This window comes from Hordeum vulgare, chromosome 6H (assembly GCF_904849725.1).
Source record: "Hordeum vulgare subsp. vulgare chromosome 6H, MorexV3_pseudomolecules_assembly, whole genome shotgun sequence".
Classification (NCBI taxonomy): domain Eukaryota; kingdom Viridiplantae; phylum Streptophyta; class Magnoliopsida; order Poales; family Poaceae; genus Hordeum; species Hordeum vulgare.
Genome location: NC_058523.1, coordinates 35,435,334 through 35,457,753, shown reverse-complemented (window position 1 = coordinate 35,457,753; position 22,420 = coordinate 35,435,334). Strand labels below are relative to the sequence as shown.

The window sequence follows — 22,420 nt, the reverse complement described above, 5'->3', positions numbered from 1 at the left end:
CAAGTATTAACCCAGACTGGAAAGCAAAATTGCAATCAGGTCCTCTGCAGCTTCTTCCGGGATGAAACCTTGTCATCATCAGGGACAAACCACTTGGGGTGCCAAAGCCTTCCAACAGCACAACCACACCATGAACTTTGATATTAAAATTGAACTGCCTCCCCTGAAGCACTTAGAGTGGGAGGAATTGAACGGTCACCCTTTGACCATAAGAAGCACTAGTGTATTAAGTACATGGAAAAACGGAGTAATGCAATAAGAACGACATTATGTAGACAGTATCTATTTATGTATAAATAGACCTCATCTTGTTATCCTTAATAGCAACGATACAGACGTGTCGTTTCCCTTTCTCTCACTGGGATCAAGCAACGTAAGATCTAACCCATCACAAAGCACCTCTTCCCATTGCAAGATAAATAGATCAAATTGGTCAAACAAAACCCAAATATCGGAAGGAAATATGAGGCTATAATCAATCACGCATATAAGAGATCAAAGAAGACTCAAATAACTTTCATGGATAAAAACATAGATCTGATCATAAACTCAAAGTTCATTGGATCCCAACAAACACATGCAAAAAGGCTTACATCATATGGATCTCGAAGAGACCATTGTATTGATAACCAAGAGAGAGAGAGAGAGAGAGAGAGAGAGAGAGAGAGGAAGCAATCTAGCTACTAACTACGGCCCCGTAGGTCTACAAAGAACTACTCATGCATCATCCGAGAGGCACCAATGGACATGATGAACCCCTCCGTGATGGTGTCTAGATTGGATCTGGTGTTTCTGGACTCTGCGGCGTCTGGAATTGATTTCCGTCCCCCTCTTTAGGGTTTCTGGAATATTGGGGGTATTTATAGAGCAAAGAGGCGGTGCGTGAGGCCAACGAGGAGGGCACAACCCACCGGGGCGCGCCTAGGCCGCCAGGCGCGCCCTGGTGCGTTGTGCTCCCATCGGAGCTCCCTCAGGTGCGTTCCTGGCCCACTGGATGTCTTCTGGCCCAAAAAAATCATAAAAGTTTCGCTTCGTTTGGACTCCGTTTGGTATTGATTTCGTGCGATGTAAAAAACATGCAGAAAACAACAACTGTCACTGGGACTATGTCAATAGGTTAGTACCAAAAAATGATATAAAATGACGGCATGGAACAATCAAAAATTATACATACGTTGGAGACGTATCACATACCGAAGGACAAAGGGAACATCATACGAGATTATTTGAATCCTTGACATAGAGGTTCAACCGATAAAGATCTTCGTAGAATATGTAGGAACCAATATGGGCATCGAGGTCCCGCTATTGGTTATTGACCGTAGAGGTGTCTTGGTCATGTCTATATAGTTCTCGAACCTGCAGGGTCTGCACACTTAAGATTCAGTAACGTTTCGATATAGTTGAGTTATAGGTGTTGGTGAGCGAAGGTTGTTCAGAGTCCCGGATGAGATCCTGGACGTCACGAGAAGCTCCGGAATGGTCCGGAGGTAAAGATTGATATATATGAAGTCCTATTTTGGTCTCCGAAAAAGTTTTGAGTTCATTGGTAGTGTACTGGGAGTGCCGGGAGGGTACCGGGGGACCACCGGAAGGGGTGTGACGACCCAAGGGATTCATGGGCTGTGAAAGGAGGCAGATCATCCCCTGGTGGGATGGCCAAGGCCTCCTCTAAATTCCCATGCGATTTGAGTGGAGGAATAAGGCAAAAAGCCAAAAGGTGGAAAGAGTTTCCAAGTGGGAAGGATGATTCCTAATCCTACTAGGATTGGAGAAGGACTCCACCTCTCCTCCTTGCGGCCAAAGCAAAGGGCCATCCCTAGGGAGCAGCCTCCTCCCTCCCTCCTCCTGTATATACTAGAGGTATTGAGGGTTTTTAGACACACAGAAATCAGCCACATGTTCCCTCTTCCTCTAGATCTTAGTTCCTCCTCTAGTATAGTTCGGCGGTGCTTAGGCGAAGCCCTGTTGGATTAGTTCGCCACCACCACCACCACGTTGCCGTGCTGGAGAACTCATCTCCCTCTCCGCCCCTCTTGCTAGATTAGGAAGGCGGTGATCGTCATCGAGCTGTACGTGTGTTGAACGCCGAGGTGGCGTGTGTTCGACACTAGATCAGGATGGATCGTGGTGAGATCACGGGACGGGATACGATTTGGATCACGAAGATGTTCCACTATATCAACCGCATTATATACGCTTCCTCTTAGCGACCTACAAGGGTATGTAGATTCACTCTCCCCTCTTGTAGATGATCATCACCATGGATAGGTATTACGTGTGCGTAGGAAATTTTTTGTTTCCCATGCAACCAAGGTTGTCAGAATCGTGATTCTGAATCGGATCGGAGATCCAATGATAGGATCGCAAATCGTAGAATCTTCACTATCAGAATCGTAAAAACATAGATCCTATGAATCAAAATCGTAGAATCAAAGGGGTTAGTTTGGGTCGTAAAGTCGTAGAATCGTACAACAGTATCATGATTCTGAGAACCTTGCATGCAACATTCCCCAACAACCACCGCCACCCACGAGACCGTCGCCGCTAGTCGCCAACCGATGCTCGCACTTGCCGACAGGATGCTCCTCATCGGCATAACGCGAGACTGAAAACTCCGACCAACTCTACTACATCTACTATATATAACAGCGCACAAAGCACCTTCCCATCTCTTCTCCGGTCGGCGAAGCCGGAGGTGAAGATCCGGGCTCAGGCCATGCTAGATCTCGCGGAGGCGACTCACAAAGGAAGGAGAGATAGTAAACATGGACACATGGATGAATTTCAAGACTTGTACACTAGCATACCACACATCAAAGCATAGTAACAATCCTTCCATGACGATTAGCTATCAATCCTTGCCGAGAAACAACTCATATCATGCTTTAAATCCATCACAACTAGTTACTAGAACATCACAGTCACACAGATCGGAAGATCTAATCCTACCACATGCTTAGATTTAGCTAGAACTAGTAGAGAGGGGGTGACTGAACTCAGTGACAACATCGGAGGAGGAGTGAAGGAGGCATTGGACACGTCGGAGAAGAGAGGATGTCGATTCGCCGCCGCCGTCACCCGGTCGCCGGAGCAGTTGCGCTGCTTGCCTCGTCGTCGATGTGGAACTGCGTCGGAGGTAAAGCTCAAGAGGGGGGATGGTGTCGGGAGTTTTATCGTTGCAGTGACCTTGGCTATATAGGGCGACCGATTTGGCAGGCGGTGACGCGAAATTGTCCCGCCAATTTTTCGAAGGCGTGCGCGAGATCCCGCCACCCTCCTTTCTCGCAGGAGGTCAGCAAAGCGCTCCCCTCCCCTGCATCGCTCGAGCCTACCTCGCTGGAAACGGCCGATTTAGATGTTCTTAACGGGCCTAGATGAGGAGTGATTTAAGGTTTCTGCAGGTCAAGATTCTGATGCGGCCCACACAACCAAACACCGGGAGCAACTAGTTAGCGAGCGCTCCTTCGGGAGCCTCCCAGCGATCCCTTCCGCGCGCCGCCACTTGACGAGTTTTCAGCCGCCGCCACGTGTCGGGCTCTGTGCGTTCCCTTCGTTTTTTTTTTCGCACGTGTTTTTGGCTTTTAGAGTGGTTTTTTGGGGTTTTCTCGCATGGTCGTGCCTCTCAGAAAGAGAAAAAATGTATTTTCTCATCTCTCTTTTCCGAGAGGCACGTTTTTGCTTCCGCGAGAGGCACTGTTTTGCTATCGCGAGAGGCACGGCCGTGCCTCTCGGGAAAGGAAAAAAACACGTTTTCTGCTCTCTCTTTTTTCGCGAGAGGCACGTTTGTGCCTCTCGAAAAGTAAAAAAAATGCTTTTCTGCTTTTTTTCGCGAGAGGCACGGTTTTGCTTTCGCGAGAGGCATGGTTTTGCTATCGCGAGAGTCATAGACGTGTCTCTCCGAAAGGAAAAAACTCATTTTTTACACTCTCTTTTTTTTGCAAGAGGCATGGTTTTGCTTCCGCAAGAGGCATGATTTTGCTACCGCAAGAGGCACGACCGTGCACCTTGATACGTCTCAAACGTATCTATAATTTTTGATGGTTTCATGTTGTTATCTTGTCATCTTTGGATGTTTTATGTACCTTTTATAACTTTTTTGGGACTAACTTATTAATTCAGTGCCAAGTGCCAGTTCCTGTTTTTTCTGTGTTTTGGCTCTTTTCAGATTTGATTTAGGAACGGAGTCCAAACGGAATAAAATCCCCGAAATGATTTTTTTCCCGAATGAAAGAAGATCAGGGGGCTTGTGGGCCAAGTCAGGAGGGCTACAGGGAGCCAACAAGCCCCCATTCCGCCACTAGGGGGGCGGCGGTGGGCATGCTTGTGGCCTCCCTGGTGCCCCTGACCTAGATCTTGCACCTATATATTCCCTAAAAATCAGAAAAAAAAATCAAGGGATCCACGAAAATACTTTTTCGCCGCCGCAAGCTTCCGTTTTCGCGAGATCTCATCTGGAGACCCTTCCCGGTGCCCTGCCGAAGGGGACTTTGGAGTTGGAGAGCTTCTACATCAACATCATCGCCCCTCCAATGACTCATGAGTAGTTCACTTCAGACCTACGGGTCCGTAGTTAGTAGCTAGATGGCTTCTTCTCTCTCTTGGATCTTCAATACAAAGTTCTCCATGATATTCATGGAGATCTATCCGATGTAATCTTCTTTGACGGTGTATTTGTCGAGATCCGATGAATTGTGGATTTGTGATCAGATTATCTATGATATATATTTGAGTCTTTGCTGATTTCTTATATGCATGATTTGATATCCTTGTAAGTCTCCCTGAGTCTTGGGTTTTTTCTGGCCAACTAGATCTATGATTCTTGCAATGGTAGAAGTGCTTGGTTTTGGGTTCTTACCGTGTGGTGACCTTTCCCATTAACAGTAGGGGCAGCAAGGCACACATCGTGTAGTTGCCATCAAGGGTAACAAGGTGGGCTCTGTCATAGATATGAGATTGTTCATCTACATCATGTCATCTTGCTTAAGGCGTTACTCTATTCTTTTGGACTTAATACACTAGATGCATGCTGGATAGCGGTCGACGTGTGGAGTAATAGTAGTAGATGTAGAAAGTATCGGTCTACTTGTTTTGGACGTGATGCCTATAGATACAATCATTGCCATAGATGACGTCACGACTTTGCGCGGTTCTATCAATTGCTCGACAGTAATTTGTTCACCCACCGTCTACTTGCTTTCATGAGAGAAGCCACTAGTAAACACTACGGCCCCCGGGTCTATTCACATCTATCGTTTCCACTTTCGCTTTTACTTTGCTTTGTTACTTTGTTGCTTTCAGTCCCCACTTGGCGAACAATCTATAAGGGATTGACAACCCCTTCATAGCGTTGGGAGTAGGTTCCTTGTGTTTGTGCATGCACTTGTGATACTCCTTCACTGGATCGATACCTTGGTTCTCAAAACTGAGGGAAATACTTACCACTGCTGCGCTACATCACCCTTTCTGCTTTGAGGGAACACCAACGCAAGGCTCCAAGGCCACGGGGGAAATCCTTTGCATATTTGCCTAGGAAGTCCCTTAAGGCGTAGCCGTAGCAGAAGGATTCTTGGTGCCGTCGACATGCTTATTTCTGGCGCCATTGGAAGGTCTTTTGTTGCAGTAGCAGAAGTATTTCTGGCGCCCTTGCCGGGGAAGGAGAGATCTATCAAGTAGGTCTCTCAAACTCATCTCTTGCATTTACTTTTTTGCCAGTTGCCTCTCGTTTTCCTCTTCCCCACTTCACATTTGCCATTTTCATTTGCCTTTTTCGTTCGCCCTTTTTTTCTCGCTTGCTCTTTGTTCGCTTGTGTGCTATGTGCCTTCAATATGCTTGCATCTTCGCTTGCTGAAAATCTAGTGATATGGATCCTCATCCACTTGCTAATATGTTTAAGAGACCCACGTATGTGGAACGAATTGCTAGTGAATTGAGTGCACTAGACTTTCTTTATGGAGTTTTGCTTGAGATGCGTAAAACTAAAAATCGTGATGAAGAAACTTATGAAGTGATTCACGAGGGCTCCTTGAATGAAAAGCATGATTGCAATGGTTTCACTACAAAATCCTATTAGTGACAATCATGCTAAAAATATGCAAAACCCTAAGCTTGGGGATGCTAGTTTTGCTATGTCCACTACTTGTTGCAATGATCATGAGTGGGGCGATAATTTTTCTTATGATCTTGAAAATTTGTTTAAGGCTCATGATGAATATGATATTTGCAATATTATTGAAAGTGGGTTTGGAGAAGTCATTACTTCAGTTGATGATAATCCCACTATTTTTGAAGAGCGTCAACTTTGCATGCATGTGGATCATGAAAAGAATATCCTATGTGATAGTTACATTGTTGAATTCGAATATGATCCCACATGTAATTGCTATGAGAGAGGAAAATATTATGGTAGAAACTTTCATGTTACCAAATTACCTCTCGTTATGTTGAGATTGCTCTTGTCTCTTTCTCATTCCTTGCATATGGCAACTATTGGTTGTCTTGCCAATTTGTTTTCCTATAAAATGCCTATGCATAGGAAGTATGTTAGACTTAGATGTGTTTACCTTATGCCTAGCTAAGGGCGTTAAACAATAGCGCTTGTTGGGAGGCAACCCAACGAATCTATCCTTTTTCTTTCTGTTTTGTGTTTTTCACACTTTCATAATTCTGTTATGATTGTGTTTTTTGTGTTTATTTTTGCGTTTGTGCCAAGCAAAACCGTTATGATTAGTCTTGGGGATGATCGTTTGGTCATGCTGGAAAAGACAGAAACTTTCTGCTCACGAAAAGAATTTTCATTTTTTTTCTGTAAGAGATTTTGAGTTGATTCTTTTTGCTACTGATTGCTACGCAAATTATTCAGAAGGTCGTAATTTGTCAGAATTTGTGAAGTACCATAAGCATACGAAATATACAGATTGCTACAGACTGGTCTGTTGTTAACAGATTCTGTTTTTGTTGTGTTGCTTGCTTATTTTAATGAAACTATGGATAGTATCGGGGGGTATTAGCCATGAAGATTGAAAATACAGTAACCCAACATCAGCATAAGTAGAACTCAAGTTTGCTACAGTACCTAAGGAAGTGGTGGTTTGCTTTCTCATACTAATGTTATCACGAGTTTCTGTTTAAGTTTCGTGTTGTGAAGTTTTCAAGTTTTGGGTGAAGTTCTTATGGACAAAGAGATAAAGAGTGGAAAGAGCTCAAGCTTGGGGATGCCCAAGGCACCCCAAGAGATTCAAGGATGTCGTAAAAGCCTAAGCTTGGGGATGCCCCGGGAAGGCATCCCCTCTCTCGTCTTCAATCCATCAGTAACGTTACTTGGGGCTATATTTTTATTCACCACATGTTATGTGTTTTTGCTTGGAGCGTCTTGTATCGTAGGAGTCTTTTATTTTTGTTGTGTCACAATCATCCTTGATGCACACCTAGAGAGAGAGACATGCACTCACCGTGATTTTGTCGAGCTTCACTTATATCTTTTGGTAGACAATTCAGCTCACATGTGCTTCACTTATACCTTTTGAGCTAGATACTTTTTCTCTGTGTGCTTCACTTATATCTTTTAGAGCGCAGCGGTGCGTGGCTTGGTGGTTGATCTATGCTTTGAAAGTAGTCGCAAAAGGGGTAGTTATCCAAAGGGATACGAAAACTTCCACCTTCATGTGCATTGAATAGTAAGAGAAGTTTGATTCCTCTCAATTAGTTTTGAGATATGGTTGTGGTAATATTGAAGTTATGCTAGTAAGGTGTTGTGGATCTAGAAATACTTGTGTTGAAGTTAGCGATTCCCGTAGCATGCACGTATGGTGAACCGCTATGTGATGAAATCTAAGCATGATTAGTCTATTGATTGTGATCCTTTGCGTGGCGGTCGGGATCACGCGATGGTTTAAACCTACCAACTCTTCCCCTAGGAGTATGCGTTGAATGCTTTGTTTCGATTACTAATAAAACTTTTGCAACAAGTATATAAGTTCTTCATGACTAATGTTGAGTCCATGGTTTAGATGCACTTTCACCTTCCACCATCACTATCTTCTTTCGTGCCGTGCAACTTTCGCCGGTGCACAAAACCCACCATTAGCCTCCCTCAAAATAACCACCATACCTACCTGCTATGGCCTTTTCAAAGTCATTCCGAGATATATTGCCGTGCAACTACCACCATGACATGTACTACCACGTCTACATTGTCATTGCATGACCGTAAGATAGCTAGCATGATGTTTCCATTAATGTCTATGCCATGCTAGATCATTGCCACGGTACACTACCGAAGGCATTCCATATAGAGTCATCGTTGCTCTAAGTTTTGAGTTGAAAGTGTGATGATCATCATTGATGGAGCATCGTCCCATGTGAGGAAATAAAAGAGGCCAAAGATCCCACCAAAAAAATAATAAAAAAATATGAGAGAAAAAGAGAGAAGGGACAATGTTACCAATTTTCCACACTTGTTCATATTAAGCACCACGATGTTCATGATTGAGAGTCTCTCGTTTTGTCACCACCATATAGCTAGTGGGAAATTTTCATTATATAACTTGGCTTGTATATTCCAATGATAGGCTTCCTCAAAATTGCCTTAGGTCTTCGTGAGCAAGCAAGTTGGATGCACACCCACTAGTTTTCTTTAAGAGCTTTCACATACTCTTAGCTCTAGTGCATCATTTATATGGCAATCCCTACTCATTCACATTGATATCTATTGATGAGCATCTCCACAGCTCATTGATATGCCTAGTTAATGTGATTATCTTCTCCTTTTTTGTCTTGCAACCTCCACCACACTCCACATCATCTATAGTGCTAAAACCATGGCTCACACTTATGTATTGCGTGAGAGTTGAAAAGGTTTGAGAAAGTAAAGGTGTGAAACAAGTACTTGACAAATATCGGGGTTGTGCATGATTTAAATTCGTTGTGCAATGATGATAGAGCATAGCCAGACTATATGTTTTTGTAGGGATAACTTTATTTTGGCCTTGTTATTTTGAAAGTTCATGATTACCTTGCTAGTTTGCTTGAATTATTATTGTTTTCACGTCAATAGCAAACTATTGTTTTGAATCTAATGGATCTGAACATTCACGTCACATAAGAGGAGTTACAAAGGACATCTATGCTAGGTAGCATGAAAGCATAAAAAATTCATTCTTTATCACTTCCCTACTCGAAGACGAGCAGGAGTTAAGCTTGGGGATGCTTGATACGTCTCAAACGTATCTATAATTTCTGATGGTTTCATGCTATTATCTTGTCATCTTTGGATGTTTTATGTACCTTTTATATCTTTTTCGGGACTAACTTATTAATCCGGTGCCAAGTGTCAGTTCCTGTTTTTTCTGTGTTTTTGGCTCTTTTCAGATCTGATTTTGGAACGGAGTCCAAACGGAATAAAATCCCCAAAATGATTTTTTCCCGAACGAAAGAAGATCAGGGGGCTTGTGGGCCAAGCCAGGAGGGCTACAGGGAGCCCACAAGCCCCCATTCCGCCACCAGGGGCGGCGGTGGGCAGGCTTGTGGCCTCCCTGGCGCCCCCTGACCTAGATCTTGCGCCTATATATTCCCTAAAAATCAGAAAAAAAATCAAGGGATCCAGAAAATACTTTTCCGCCGCCGCAAGCTTCCGTTTCCGCGAGATCTCATCTCGAGACCCTTCCCGGTGCCCTGCCGGAGGGGACTTTGGAGTTGGAGGGCTTGTACATCAACATCATCGCCCCTCCAATGACTCGTGAGTAGTTCACTTCAGACCTACGGGTCCGTAGTTAGTAGCTAGATGGCTTCTTCTCTCTCTTGGATCTTCAATACAAAGTTCTCCATGATCTTCATGAAGATCTATCCGATGTAATCTTCTTTGGCGGTGTGTTTGTTGAGATCCGATGAATTGTGGATTTGTGATCAGATTATCTATGATATATATTTGAGTCTTTGCTGATTTCTTATATGCATGATTTGATATCCTTGTAAGTCTCCCTGAGTCTTGGGTTTTTTCTGGCCAACTAGATCTATGATTCTTGCAATGGGAGAAGTGCTTGGTTTTGGGTTCTTACCGTGTGGTGACCTTTCCCATTAACAGTAGGGGCAGCAAGGCACACATCGTGTAGTTGCCATCAAGGGTAACAAGGTGGGCTCTGTCATAGATATGAGATTGTTCATCTACATCATGTCATCTTGCTTAAGGCGTTACTCTATTCTTTTGGACTTAATACACTAGATGCATGCTGGATAGCGGTCGACGTGTGGAGTAATAGTAGTAGATGTAGAAAGTATCGGTCTACTTGTTTTGGACGTGATGCCTATAGATATAATCATTGCCATAGATGATGTCACGACTTTGCGCGGTTCTATCAATTGCTCGACAGTAATTTGTTCACCCACCGTCTACTTGCTTTCATGAGAGAAGCCACTAGAAAACACTACGGCCCCCGGGTCTATTCACATCTATCGTTTTCACTTTCGCTTTTACTTTGCTTTGTTACTTTGTTGCTTTCAGTTCTCACTTGGCGAACAATCTATAAGGATTGACAACCCCTTCATAGCGTTGGGAGCAGGTTCTTTGTGTTTGTGCACGCACTTGTGATACTCCTTCACTGGATCGATACCTTGGTTCTCAAAACCGAGGGAAATACTTACCACCGCCGCGCTACATCACCCTTTCCGCTACGAGGGAACACCAACGCAAGGCTCCAAGGCCACGGGGGAAATCCTTTGCATATTTGCCTAGGAAGTCCCTTAAAGCGTAGCCGTAGCAGAAGGATTCCTGGTGCCGTCGACACGCTTATTTCTGACGCCATTGGAAGGTCTTTTGTTGCAGTAGCACACCTCAGAAAGGAAAAAAACGCCCATTTTTTCGTGAAAAAAAGTTTGTCAAAATCTATCAACATGGGATCTAAGAAGGTGAGAGTAATCGTTAAAAGATGTACTCTAACTAGTAATTTCGCCAAACACCCCTTTGTTTTATCCTAACGGATTTGATTGGACCTGATGCAAATAACCAAAGACATCATGTATGATCCCCTGTCTAATGCCACTTGTAGTTTACGGTCACGGCCGTCATGTCAACAAAGTTTCCCTGACTCAAAGCATGGTTAATAATATAGCTAACTGCTGGCTATAACCCATCTTATAGCTAGCTTGTGCAATAGTTAGCTATAAAAGAGTACTAATTTTATCATATATGGCTCACCTTTCATTCTCACAAAGCACCTAGGAACGTGCTAGAGCCGACTCTTCACGAAGAGCCCGCTTCCCTTCTCTCTCATCCAACTCAGTAAAAATATTACAGTTTTAATTCTTACAGCCTGCTGACTGTATCTTATTGTACTCGAAAGGCTGTTTCGGAGATCCAGAGACGGCATCGAATTTTGCTCGCGTGGTGCCATTTGGACAACTTTAACACACGCTTTGGCCTTCTGGCGAAGAAAGATTAGTTTTGGCATCAGTTAGTTAGTACCAAGATTGGAGGTGGCATCACGCAAGTAAAAAACCTCGCCGTGAAGGAGGAGTCGGGGCTTGAATGTTCCACCGCAACAGCAGCAGAACCACCGCGCAAAGCAAAGACAAGCATCCATCCCGTTCCTAATCTACTTTCTTCCTCTTCCTCCTCCTCCCGAAGCTCCCACACCAACCCGACCTCCCCCCGCGCGGAGCAACAGCTGTCCAAGAATCCGCTCCACCCACTGCAGAGAGAGAGAGAGAGAGAGAGAGAGAGAGAGAGAGAACCAGGAAGCGGAAGCAAGAAGATGGGGCAGGCGCTGCGCAGGCTCTTCGACTCCTTCTTCTCCACCAAGGAGATGAGGGTAAGAAACCAAACCACGATCCCCCCTCCCTCCCACCCTCCCTCCCCATCTGCTCCGCGCTCGGGGGCCACATAGGGCGCTCGATCTCGTAGGTTCTTGGGGCGTCCTCTTTGCGGCGGAGTTCTTGGAATCAATCACCTTCCGGATGTATGTTCCCGCTTTAATCGAATCAGCCACGCACGCCCTTGAGTCGGGAACCCATCCCGACAGGCGTTCCAGTCGGTGCGCCAATCTGCGTGCTAGCTTTTGTGATGGCCCATGGCGAGGGCCGTGAAACCGCCGATCCGAGTTCTTGGGCGTGCCCTTCGGACTGTGGGGCGGCCTGGGATTCTGGATTTAGGGGTTTCTTTCTCGAGGGTGGGTGGAGCTCTCAACTGCACGGCGCAGGGTCTGACGAATCGAGTGCTTCCTCTGATTGGATTCTCCCTGCACCGACCCATCTGCCGCGAAATGGTTTCGGATGGCACTCTAGCAGTGCGCGCTTGTTGCAGTGGGTTGGAGGGGTGTGCTGACTCCCGATCCAGTTTATTCTGCAAAGGAAGGATCGCGGTATTGGTGAACTTAGCTAGTGGCCTAGTTAAAACGTAAAACATCTACCACATTGCTTTTCCATTCTTCCAATTTAAGCCGAACTACGAAGCATTCCACCAAATCTTCCACCTGCTCACTGCAAATCAGTTTGTAAAGTGCATCCTTTGATTACTGTCTCTTTTTTTTTTCCTCTGCTAATGGTGAATAAACTTTTGAAGGTTGTGATGCTTGGTTTGGATTCAGCTGGCAAAACAACAATCTTGTATAGGCTGCACCTGGGGGAGGTTCTTCAGACTGTGCCTACAGTAGGTAGGAGACTAATATAGCATATTTTAATTTCTGTTTTTAAGTGTCCACTTGTCCAGTCTTCAGTGTTGTGCTACTTTATTGTACTACATGCCATCAAGATGTCCAGTCTTCAGTGTTTTTCTGTTTTTATTTTACTTTATACAGGGAAAATGAATCGTGTAGTGTTGTTGAAATCGAGTTTCCTAGTTATAGGTGTGGCTAACATATTCGTCTTCCAGATTTTGTTACTTGGAACAACATAACTTAATTGAATTTTAGGAAGCAGGAAAAAAATTGGGAGCTTATCACCATAGATTGTGACAATAAACTGCACCATCTTGACATTTGGACCTCACTGCTGCCCTCATATCTTCCATTCATTGGTCTTATGTCTATCTCTGGTATACCATTTCTCCTCTCCAGGTTTTAATGTCGAGAAGGTTCAGTACAAGAATGTGGCATTTACCGTGTGGGATGTTGGTGGACAAGAAAAACTCAGACAATTATGGAGGATGTACCTCAGCAATTCTGATGCACTGGTAATAATTAGAGACATACTAAAATATAGCATGTCATCTTGCCATTTTAGCCCTACTTTAGTACCGATGTATTTTTTTCAATCCTCGCTTTCGCTGTCTTCCGCGTGTTGTTCCCAATATGGTTATTATAAGTGCAGCCTTTCAAAAAAAATAGTTGTGGCATCTCTTGAAAAATCTGCAAGCGGTGGTTGTTTTCCTTGTTTATTACTCCCTCTGTCCCATAATGTATCTTACATTATGGAACAGAGGGAGTAGCTGTGGTGGGTGAAATGAGTAGATTGATGTGTAGAACATACACAGAGAACATTTTAGTCTTCTTGTGAAGGATAGCTCTTTAGCTGATTCAATCAGGAGTTCCATGATAGTTAGAACTTTTCCTTGGATCAGATGCATATGTTTTGCTGCCAATGTTAATGATGTGTTTCTTCTGTTGATTTGGTGTAGATCTATGTTGTGGACTCTTTGGACAGAGAAAGGATTGAAGATGCCAGACAAGAATTCCAGGTCACATATTTTATACTATCTCTGTCACTATAGACTTCCGGTCGCCTTAAATTATGTTGGCTGAGAGTGTGAGATCATGCTAACTTGTAATCCTTGGACACTTTCAGACCATTATCAAGGACCCTTTGATGGCAAACAGCATAATCTTGGTACTAGCAAACAAACAGGACTTGGTAAGTTAAATTGACTGTTCCTGCGTAATTGCCTAGCTGTTTCATGACATCATTTGATTGGGTTGCCATACATGTTTTTTCTTCTGAAATTGCCTTCCGACTGGAAGTATGGAAACAAAAAAAAGTCCCACCAGCATGCCTTGTTTGGTACCAAATTTAGCGCTGATTGCCTACAGAATAAAATAAAACCTTTCATCTTGTACTTATTAGAGAACAAGTGTGGATGCTTACTTTCGGCACACAAATTGGGGTTAGAGATCGCCTGGACTGACTACGTTTCCCTTGTTCACAATTCATATAGAAAGGTTCAATGAGCCCGGAGGAGGTCATTGAAGGGCTGGGCCTGCATGATCTCAAGAACAGGATATGGCACATACAGGGGACGTGTGCGCTCCGCGGAGAGGGCCTCTACGACGGGCTCGATTGGCTCGCGTCCACCCTGAAGCAGCTGCAGGAGACCGGCCATGCTACTTCAATTGCTGGACCTTCTATCTAGCTTCACAGACAGGGAAAAGGTCCTGCCTGATTCTCAGCCCGCATCGACTCATTTACTTTCTACCTTCATATAACAGTAACAACAATCTTGGTCGTCTGGTGTTACCGTCGATCATGCCTAAATTATTACTGCCTCAGGTCTGAAACTGATGTTCTGTTTGTGCAGTGACCTTGCCTCGACCGCCCGACGATCCTCACCTGACGCAGCGGCCATCCATCCATCTATCCGTTGATCTGTTCATCTCGCAAGAACACGCCCCACGGTGTGCCTGTTCTACCTGTGTGTGGCGGCCGTTCATATGGCGCTCGTCTGGCAGGAACTTGCGGTGTATAACGGATGGGTGAACGATAAATAGCACCTGGCATGGGATTGTTGTAATCTTGTATTTGTGTATACCTGAGAAGGGGGCCGGTTGGGGGCACACGAGTGCTTTTCTGGATTGCATACTGATGATGAAAGAAAGAGGAAACAGTTTGGTTATGAGTTATGACTTTGCTGAATGCATGCTTTGTCTGCATGATAGCTCGCAGCTTCTGTAATAGATTTCTAAGATTGATCATCTATAGGGAAAAGCACCAAATCGATATTATTGCATTTATCAGGAGCCTGAAATATTTTTCTAGAAGAGCAAAAATGTGAAAATGAAAAAAAATAAAATAAATTGATTGAGCTATTAACCACGAGCCTGAAATTGTGCCATCCGGGAGGGAGAGGTATAAGGAGAAGAAGAAAAATGTGAACGAAAATGAGTATGACGCCTGAGTGATTCGAATTCATAAAAACATCAAATTGATAAAACTGCATTTGACAGGAGCCCAAAATATTGTTCGAAGAGAGCAAAAATGAGAAGAATAATAAGTAATTGATTGAGTTTATTAACCACGGGCCTGCCATTTGAGAGGGATAGAGATAAAAGAAGGAGCAAAAAAATGGATACGACGCCTGAGAGATTCGAACTCTCGCGGGCAGAGCCCATGTACTTAGCAGGCACACGCCTTAACCACTCGGCCAAAGCGTCGGTTGTTGAATGACATGCTTCGGAGGCTTTCTTATTAACTGATTGTCATCAGTTAATTCTATCAAGCTGCCATTTTCGAACGGGTTGGGACCCGATTGTGTTTCCATCTCTCAGAATCAAGGTGGAAGAGAGTTGGGGACAAAACGACGAACCACTTGAGGCGACAAGAGCTCCGTAGCGGCATCACCGTCACGCCATGTCCCCGGCACCATATTGGCATACACACCCACCTATATGAATAGATGCATGCTGATGGACCGGCAAAGCAGGTCTTAAGATTAACAAAGTCATCATAGACACCTACCTCACTATCGATGGGAATGTCCAACCGAAAGAATGTGGACCACCACCCTCCTTTCTTAGGGGAACCAGGGCCATGCCTACCGGGAACACCATGCCAGGCCAAGATGCACTGGATTTGTGTATGACAAATTGCAAGAAATTTCACAACATACGTAGTAGTACGTTCTCGGGAACCCTTTCCCTTCCGTGGTCCTTGTTTCAGCACCAAGCATTTGTACACCAAGTAGCAGCACAAGTAGCAGACAGTCTCCCAGCACGACAACGAAACAATGGAATCACGGAGAGGACAAAACGACCGCAGAGGCAGGCGCACCGACAAGACATGCTGGAGCCACAACCGCCGATCTCTAGTACACTTCGCTGCAGCGGCGCGCTCCGGAGGAGAAGGAGCCATGGCTCGTCGTCGGTCACTGCTCCTTCCAGATGCGGCCGGTCACCCGCAGCTTGAGCTCCTGCCGGGTGCCGCTGGAGAAGAAGAGGGCCATGTTGCGGTGGATGATGAGCCCATCAAAGCTGTCCCGCACCTTCTTGTGCCCGTCCCGGATGCTCCGCGGCGTGCCCTGCCACGTCAGCTTCCGCCCGTTCCCGCCCACCTCCAGGCTGTAGCAGAAGCCCCGAGCCTCGCTCTCCTCCCCCATGAACCGCAGGAACGCCATGTACACCGGGGACATGCCCAGCAGGAACGCCTCAAAGTGGAGGCAGAAGTGCTGCCCAAAACACTTGAAAACCTGCAAAATGGCAGGGAGCATATCACTACAGTAGACTGAACGTAGCCAAACATCGATCGGAAGGCTACAAAGAAGACGACAGGAGATAGGCACAGCCAGATACCATATGTATCTCTGTATTTTGTTTAACATGACACCATATGTATCTCTGTATTTTATTTAAGATGCATAGATGTATCATTACTTACAGTGAGCATCCATGTCGCGTTTTCCACTTCGTAAGGGTTGGACTTCACGTAGCGGTGGTTAAAGGTGCAGCCTTCGTGCAAGTCCACCTTGTGGTCGTTGATGAGATGAGACACGAGCATCGGAACATCGCCTGCGATCAGGCACTCTGAACCTGCGTATGGACAGCTGTATGGCCTGAACCTGCAGATCTCCTCATGCTTAAGTTTGTTCTGGTAAGGATGGATCTCGGTGCAGCCCAGGCTTTGGTACTTGCATGGAAGCTGGATCGATTCGGCCACCTTCTCGAGAGCCAAGCATCTGATATTTCCCAATTCCTGGCGGCAAGTGGGGCAATGGTTGTCTACCCTATGCTTACAGCTGGAGCAAATTGTGTGGCCATTTGGGCACTGCAGGAAGAATATGAATCGTCAATAGATTATCATAAAATCATAATGGACAAAACTTGTTCTAACTACCATGGATCTCACGCAATAAGCTTGATATTCTTTTGGATGTAATGAAATAAAATAAGGGTGGAACCAATAGCAAAGTTGCAGAGATGAATGATCATGATACGTGCAAGGGTACTGAAAACAGCTTTCATGCAACTTGTTGAGAGTTGAGACCATACAAAGGAAGACAGAATCATGAGCACCTAACTATGCATCCAAGGCACAAATGTACTGATCAAACCAAGCAAATGTTCTCATGCATTCGTATTGTTCCTTCAACATACGGAAGTAGAGAATGTGCATCTAGCACAACGGTAAAACCACTAGGAGGGCGGCTACCATCCAGGGCTCGAGCCCTGGTTCTCACAAATAAAAAAATTACTCTCATTTTGTGTCTCCGTGCGTACCAGGTCGCCCATTGCGCTGCCGTAGCCTAGGAAGGTGGCTACCATCCAGGGCTCTAACCCTGGTTCTCACAAATAAAAGTTACTCTCGTTGTGTGTTTCCATGCGTGCCAGGTCGCTCATTGCGCTGCCGTAGCCGGTGAAGCCGGTGTTCAGGGTGTTTTATCTACCTAAAAAAATGCTATTGGGATTCTTCCCCCAAGTGCTGAGTTATTTCTTTCAACATGTGGAAGTTCTGGGCGACTTTGAAGATCAACAATCCAGCATGTAAGAACATGCAATACAGTAAACACAAAATGAAAGACAATTGAATTAGTGCGGCCAAATGTAAACTTGTTATTAGTTTGAAGGTAGAACCTAGAACATGGCAGCTAAAGAATTTCTGTAAGCTAAAATGGTAGGCAATTCTACATGAAAAATAAATCAGAATATAACGATCAAGGGTACTTTATTCGGCAAAAGAATAAGTAGACTTTACCGACACAATCAAGGAAAATTTAGGCAAGTCCATTCTACCATGTCCGTACAGAATGCCCTAGGCAGAGGCAAAATTTAGGCAAGCTAGGTGCTAGGCAGAGGCAAAGTTGGCCACCTAACACCTTGCACTAAATTTTTCCTTGAACACAATAACTTTGAATAGCTTAAGACACGCTACTACCCACATGCCGTATGTTGTCACAAATGCAACATCTATACAATTACACCTTACATCAAAAGGCAATTACAGTGAATTATCCAAAGTCATGGGCCTGGCAGTTTGGCACAACTTTCCACACAGATCCAACCCAATATCCAAGTCAAATTCATGTAAGAAAATCCAAGTCAAATTAAAAAAATAACAGAATCTCATTTGCAATAATATCAAAATTATCAATGATTCAACTCTGCTGCAGGACTACAAAGAGTTCAGATACGCATCAGTACACATACCTGAAGTATAGGTGGCCGCATTGAGTTTGTACACACCGGACACTCGAGCAAATCATTCAATCCAGTCAATGATGACAAACCAACATTGACAAGTGACGCAGCCCAGGAGGGCTTACTTGTAGAATCTCCATCAAGCCTAGTACTACTGAGTGACTCGGAGAGCCCACGGTCGCCACAATCTGACTCAGGAACTTCAGTCACACTCACAATGCTGCTTCCTGGGGCCATTGTGAAAGCTTCTTTCACATTGGGAAGCACTAGATGATATCAACACCCCCGCCACTCCACCCTTCCTTGTGATCAGCTGCATTATGAGGTTCCATGCTTATTAGCTGAGACATTTAAACATGTGTAGAATAATCTGTTGCATGGGTATAGGTAGATACTGAATTAATCTTTCAGTTTAGAGGAGCTATATAAACTTGCAAGGGTCGCAACTTGGAGTTGGGCAACAAAATCAAAAGTTGAGGGACAAGACTCACATTCGGAGTTACGGTAAAGTGAGAACAAATTAGTAGTTGCCGCCACCACCAACAGAATCCAACTCGACTGAAGCTACTGGTAATTAAACATCTATTCACTTATTAAGAAGTTAGAACCGAAGAAAAACTGAATTCTGGCAAATTATCAGTCTTGGTTGGCCTCATTCCAAAGCTTAGATCGTTTCTAGAAGTTGGACATGTCATTAAGGAGCACTCACATCATCCAGTACATTTGAACTACTAGCAAAAAGCACCAACAATTCAACATGTTAAAGAACAACAACTGCTATGAACTACACATCGGCACCTTCCCAAGTTTGGTTTCACGACCGCCTTATTTCTCCTGAAAAGATCCACATGCCTAAGTGTACTACTCGTGGTAACAAAAAAATTCAGTCTCGCCCCATCCAAACCGCATTCTGCTTCTCATTGTTCTCCTGTTAAAACAAACAAATGCGGCGAGGGAGAAGAGACTCCGGTGTGCCCAAACCGAGAAGGATTTTGGAGCCTTTCACCTCAACTGTACGCCCCAATTTCCGCTGCAAAATAAACGGCGGCCGCGCCCTGGGTTTGGATCTGGCGCGCGCCGAAGAGGGGGAACCTAATAATCGAACTCGAAATACTGGCGTTCCGGGCGGTCCTAGATCGGTGCGGCACTAGGCGGCAAGGGAAATCGGCGGCTTAGCCGAACGGAGGGCAAGAACAGAGATTCAGATTCGATTGCTCGAATCCGCGGCGGCGGGAAGATCCCCCGCTGATAATAACAACTGGTAGTAAAAAAGAAGGCTTTGGAGCAAATCCCGTGCAGCCAAGCCTAGGGCTCCTCACCAGCGAACGAAGGTATCATCCCAGGTCGGGGGCGGATCTCCTCCGGTCCACGCCGGCCCAGCGGCAGCACCGGCGGCCGAGGGCACGCCGGCCGCCCCTCCGTCCCGCCGCCGCCGGCGAGGTCGCGTCCGGGGGGCTGCGCGGGAGGGGGGACGGGGGAATGGGAGGCGAGTTCGGCGGAGGGGTCGGGGAGGAGTGGCGAGGGGGGAAGGTGGAGGAGGAGGAGCGGAGGGGAAGACGAACAGTGGTGGAGGCGGGCAGATATTTCGGTTTTGCTTTCCCCTTTTTTTTAGCACCGTATTTCGCGGATATACGCCTCGGCGGTTTCGCTTTCTACGCCGGGCTTCCCTCGCTTCAACGGTAGGATTTTTTTTTTCTTTGACTGACAGGCCGGGCCCACGCCTCGGCCTCGCTGGGGAGAGCCATGGTCATGGTCATGGTCTCACCTAGAAAGAGACTTTGACACTTGAACAACCGGTGTGTTTTTCTTCTCTTTTGATGACATGTTGAGCAAGTTGTGGTGATGATGAAGGGAATGCCACGTAGTTGCTTTTGTGCCGGCGGTTCGATGTCGAAAGTGAAATTCGTGGTGTTGTGAAACAGATTTAGCAACTTTAATAAAGGTGGAGGAAAATTCGTCGAGCCACCGCTTGCTTGAAGACCTCGCGGTGAAGAAAGGGAGGACTGGAGGGGGGACAAGCCACTCCTACTATCTAAATCAATGGCCAGGGGAAGGAATCGAGGAAGAATGAGAACATTGGTAAATTCATTTTCGTTTTTTATGTAAAGCGGACAATTGTAGTTTGATGGATAGTTCAGTAATTTCTCATGTTTCTATTATAGAGGGGCCCGCATAATATTTTTTGCACTGAAATATGAGGTCTAAATTCTTGCATCTCTCCTTCAAAGAGATATGGTTGTCACGACTTTGACGCTTGAACGATCTTTGTGTGTGTGTGTGTGTGTGTGGAGGGAGAGAGATATAGAGAAATTCTTATTTCTTCTGCTTTTGTAATATGTTCTATGTGCCATCCATATGTGTAAGGATACATCATACTGCAACTACATATAAATACAGTAAACCCATCAAAACGTTGAAGATGGTGTTTTACGGTCTAGATCTTCACATGTTCACACGAGCAATAAATTTACACACAGTGATACCATTACTGTCGAGCAACATACCACTTATATAATCAAACTATTTGTTCGTTTGTCTTCCCATTTTCATATGCTTCTATATTATCATATTGTTAGCTACAAATTGAAATTGAAATCCTTAAGAGAAAAAATAGGCTTAGGGAGCAACATGAATGCCAAAACTAGAAACAAAAAGCCGGATGGTAAGAAAGCCACCCACCCAACAATGCTTCATGCAATATGTGTCGCCCAATCTTGTCGGTGGTCGATCCTATCATCCACATCGTTGAATATGACGGAAAAGGAAAGAATAAGCAAATCACTAATACTAGGATACCATTTACATGATGGTATAATCACATTTGCAATGGGCGAGAACATGCATGGCAACAAAAATGTTGAGCACTGGATAAAGAAACATTGATATTGTAATGTGATTTCTACCATACATGTGTGTCTGCACTCTGCACACAAAATACTAGAACCATATACGAAAACAATAAACATGTTGAAGGCACAGGTGCATTCTATTTTGGTAGCACCTTGTTGGGTACCAAGTGCAAGGGTTTGAATCAAGCTACATATATTCTCCTCAGTTGATCAACTACAGGAATCAACCCGTAGAGATAAGACCTATCGCATTGATCAACCACACTGGAAATAGAACGAGAACATGTTGTACCCCCAACAACTATAGTGAGGTTGTCAATCTAATTAGCTTTGTTAGATGCAACAAGTTATGAGCATGTCACATGGTTAAATTTTTATTTGTATAATCTGAATAATTGATTCTAGAAAATAAAAGTCATGCTTGTTGGAAATATGCCCTAGAGGCGATAATAAAGTGGTTATTATTATATTTCCTAGTTCATGATAATTGTCTATTATTCATGTTATAATTGTACTAACCGGAAACTGTAATACATGCTATTATTTGACAAGATGACCAAGACTCCGTTCTCCGGAACAATGGAGCGAACAACCAACTTATTGGAAATAATACATACCGATGTATGCGGTCCAATGAGTGTTGAGGCTCGCGGTGGCTATCATTATGTTCTCACCCTCACTGATGATTTAAGCAGATATGGGTATGTCTACTTAATGAAGCACAAGTTAGAAACCTTTGAAAGGTTCAATGAAATTCAGAGTGAGGTAGAGAATCAACGTGACAAGAAAATAAAGTTCCTACAATCTGATCGTGGAGGAGAATATTTGAGTCACGAGTTTGGCACACACCTAAGGAAATGTGGAATTGTTTCACAACTCACGCCGTGTTGGGAATATTACCTACGGTATAACCCGCCCTATTGGGTCGGGTCAGGAAAGCGGCGACTCATACATACATGGTCAATATAAGTCTTGGCCCAGGCCTGGGGCGTGTTAAGAGATCTTTGCCAGAAGGCCGCGAGGGTCCATGAGCCGGATGGCGGTTCAGGATTAATGAAGAAGATAAGTTGTCGAGGAGTCTCTTTGGCTTGGCAAACACGGCGACTTAGAGATATGGAAGGCCATAATTTGTAACGTGGCCACGACTTTGTAAACCCTAGGGCCTCGACCTGTATATAAAGGCGAGTCTCTAGGGCAGATAGATCAAGTTAGAAATCATCGAGAGCTAGGTCAGGCGAGTT

General features: G+C 44.8%; 2 protein-coding genes and 1 non-coding gene across 3 annotated transcripts; 1 reads left to right on the top strand and 2 right to left on the bottom strand.

Annotated features, from left to right (window-relative positions):
- The first annotated feature begins 11,500 nt into the window (after positions 1 to 11,500).
- LOC123404424 (ADP-ribosylation factor-like) lies at positions 11,501 to 14,823 on the top strand. The gene is made up of 7 exons (XM_045098346.1): positions 11,501 to 11,805; positions 12,555 to 12,645; positions 13,048 to 13,163; positions 13,608 to 13,667; positions 13,775 to 13,840; positions 14,142 to 14,355; positions 14,502 to 14,823. The coding sequence occupies exons 1-6, from the start codon at positions 11,749 to 11,751 to the stop codon at positions 14,334 to 14,336; spliced, it is 585 nt and encodes a 194-aa protein (XP_044954281.1). The 5' UTR covers positions 11,501 to 11,748; the 3' UTR covers positions 14,337 to 14,355; positions 14,502 to 14,823.
- Positions 14,824 to 15,272: 449 nt separating this feature from the next.
- Positions 15,273 to 15,354, bottom strand: TRNAS-GCU. The gene has a single exon. It is a non-coding gene; the product is annotated as a tRNA-Ser (tRNA).
- A 442-nt stretch (positions 15,355 to 15,796) lies between these two features.
- LOC123404423 (E3 ubiquitin-protein ligase SINAT2-like) lies at positions 15,797 to 19,951 on the bottom strand. Its single transcript, XM_045098345.1, has 4 exons — positions 19,650 to 19,951; positions 18,340 to 18,643; positions 16,574 to 16,960; positions 15,797 to 16,385 (listed from the first exon to the last, which is right to left on the bottom strand). The coding sequence occupies exons 2-4, from the start codon at positions 18,565 to 18,567 to the stop codon at positions 16,065 to 16,067; spliced, it is 936 nt and encodes a 311-aa protein (XP_044954280.1). The 5' UTR covers positions 18,568 to 18,643; positions 19,650 to 19,951; the 3' UTR covers positions 15,797 to 16,064.
- Positions 19,952 to 22,420: the final 2,469 nt, after the last annotated feature.

Coding starts and splice junctions, on each gene's coding strand:
- LOC123404424 (XM_045098346.1), top strand. CDS start 11,749: ATGGGGCAGGCGCTGCGCAGGCTCTTCGACTCCTTCTTCTCCACCAAG. Junction 12,646..13,047: donor TCAGACTGTGCCTACAGTAG/GTAGGAGACTAA, acceptor TCTCCTCTCCAG/GTTTTAATGTCGAGAAGGTT. Junction 13,841..14,141: donor TAGCAAACAAACAGGACTTG/GTAAGTTAAATT, acceptor CAATTCATATAG/AAAGGTTCAATGAGCCCGGA.
- LOC123404423 (XM_045098345.1), bottom strand. CDS start 18,567: ATGGCCCCAGGAAGCAGCATTGTGAGTGTGACTGAAGTTCCTGAGTCA. Junction 16,961..18,339: donor TGCGGCCACCTATACTTCAG/GTATGTGTACTG, acceptor TTCTTCCTGCAG/TGCCCAAATGGCCACACAAT. Junction 16,386..16,573: donor ACGCGACATGGATGCTCACT/GTAAGTAATGAT, acceptor GCCATTTTGCAG/GTTTTCAAGTGTTTTGGGCA.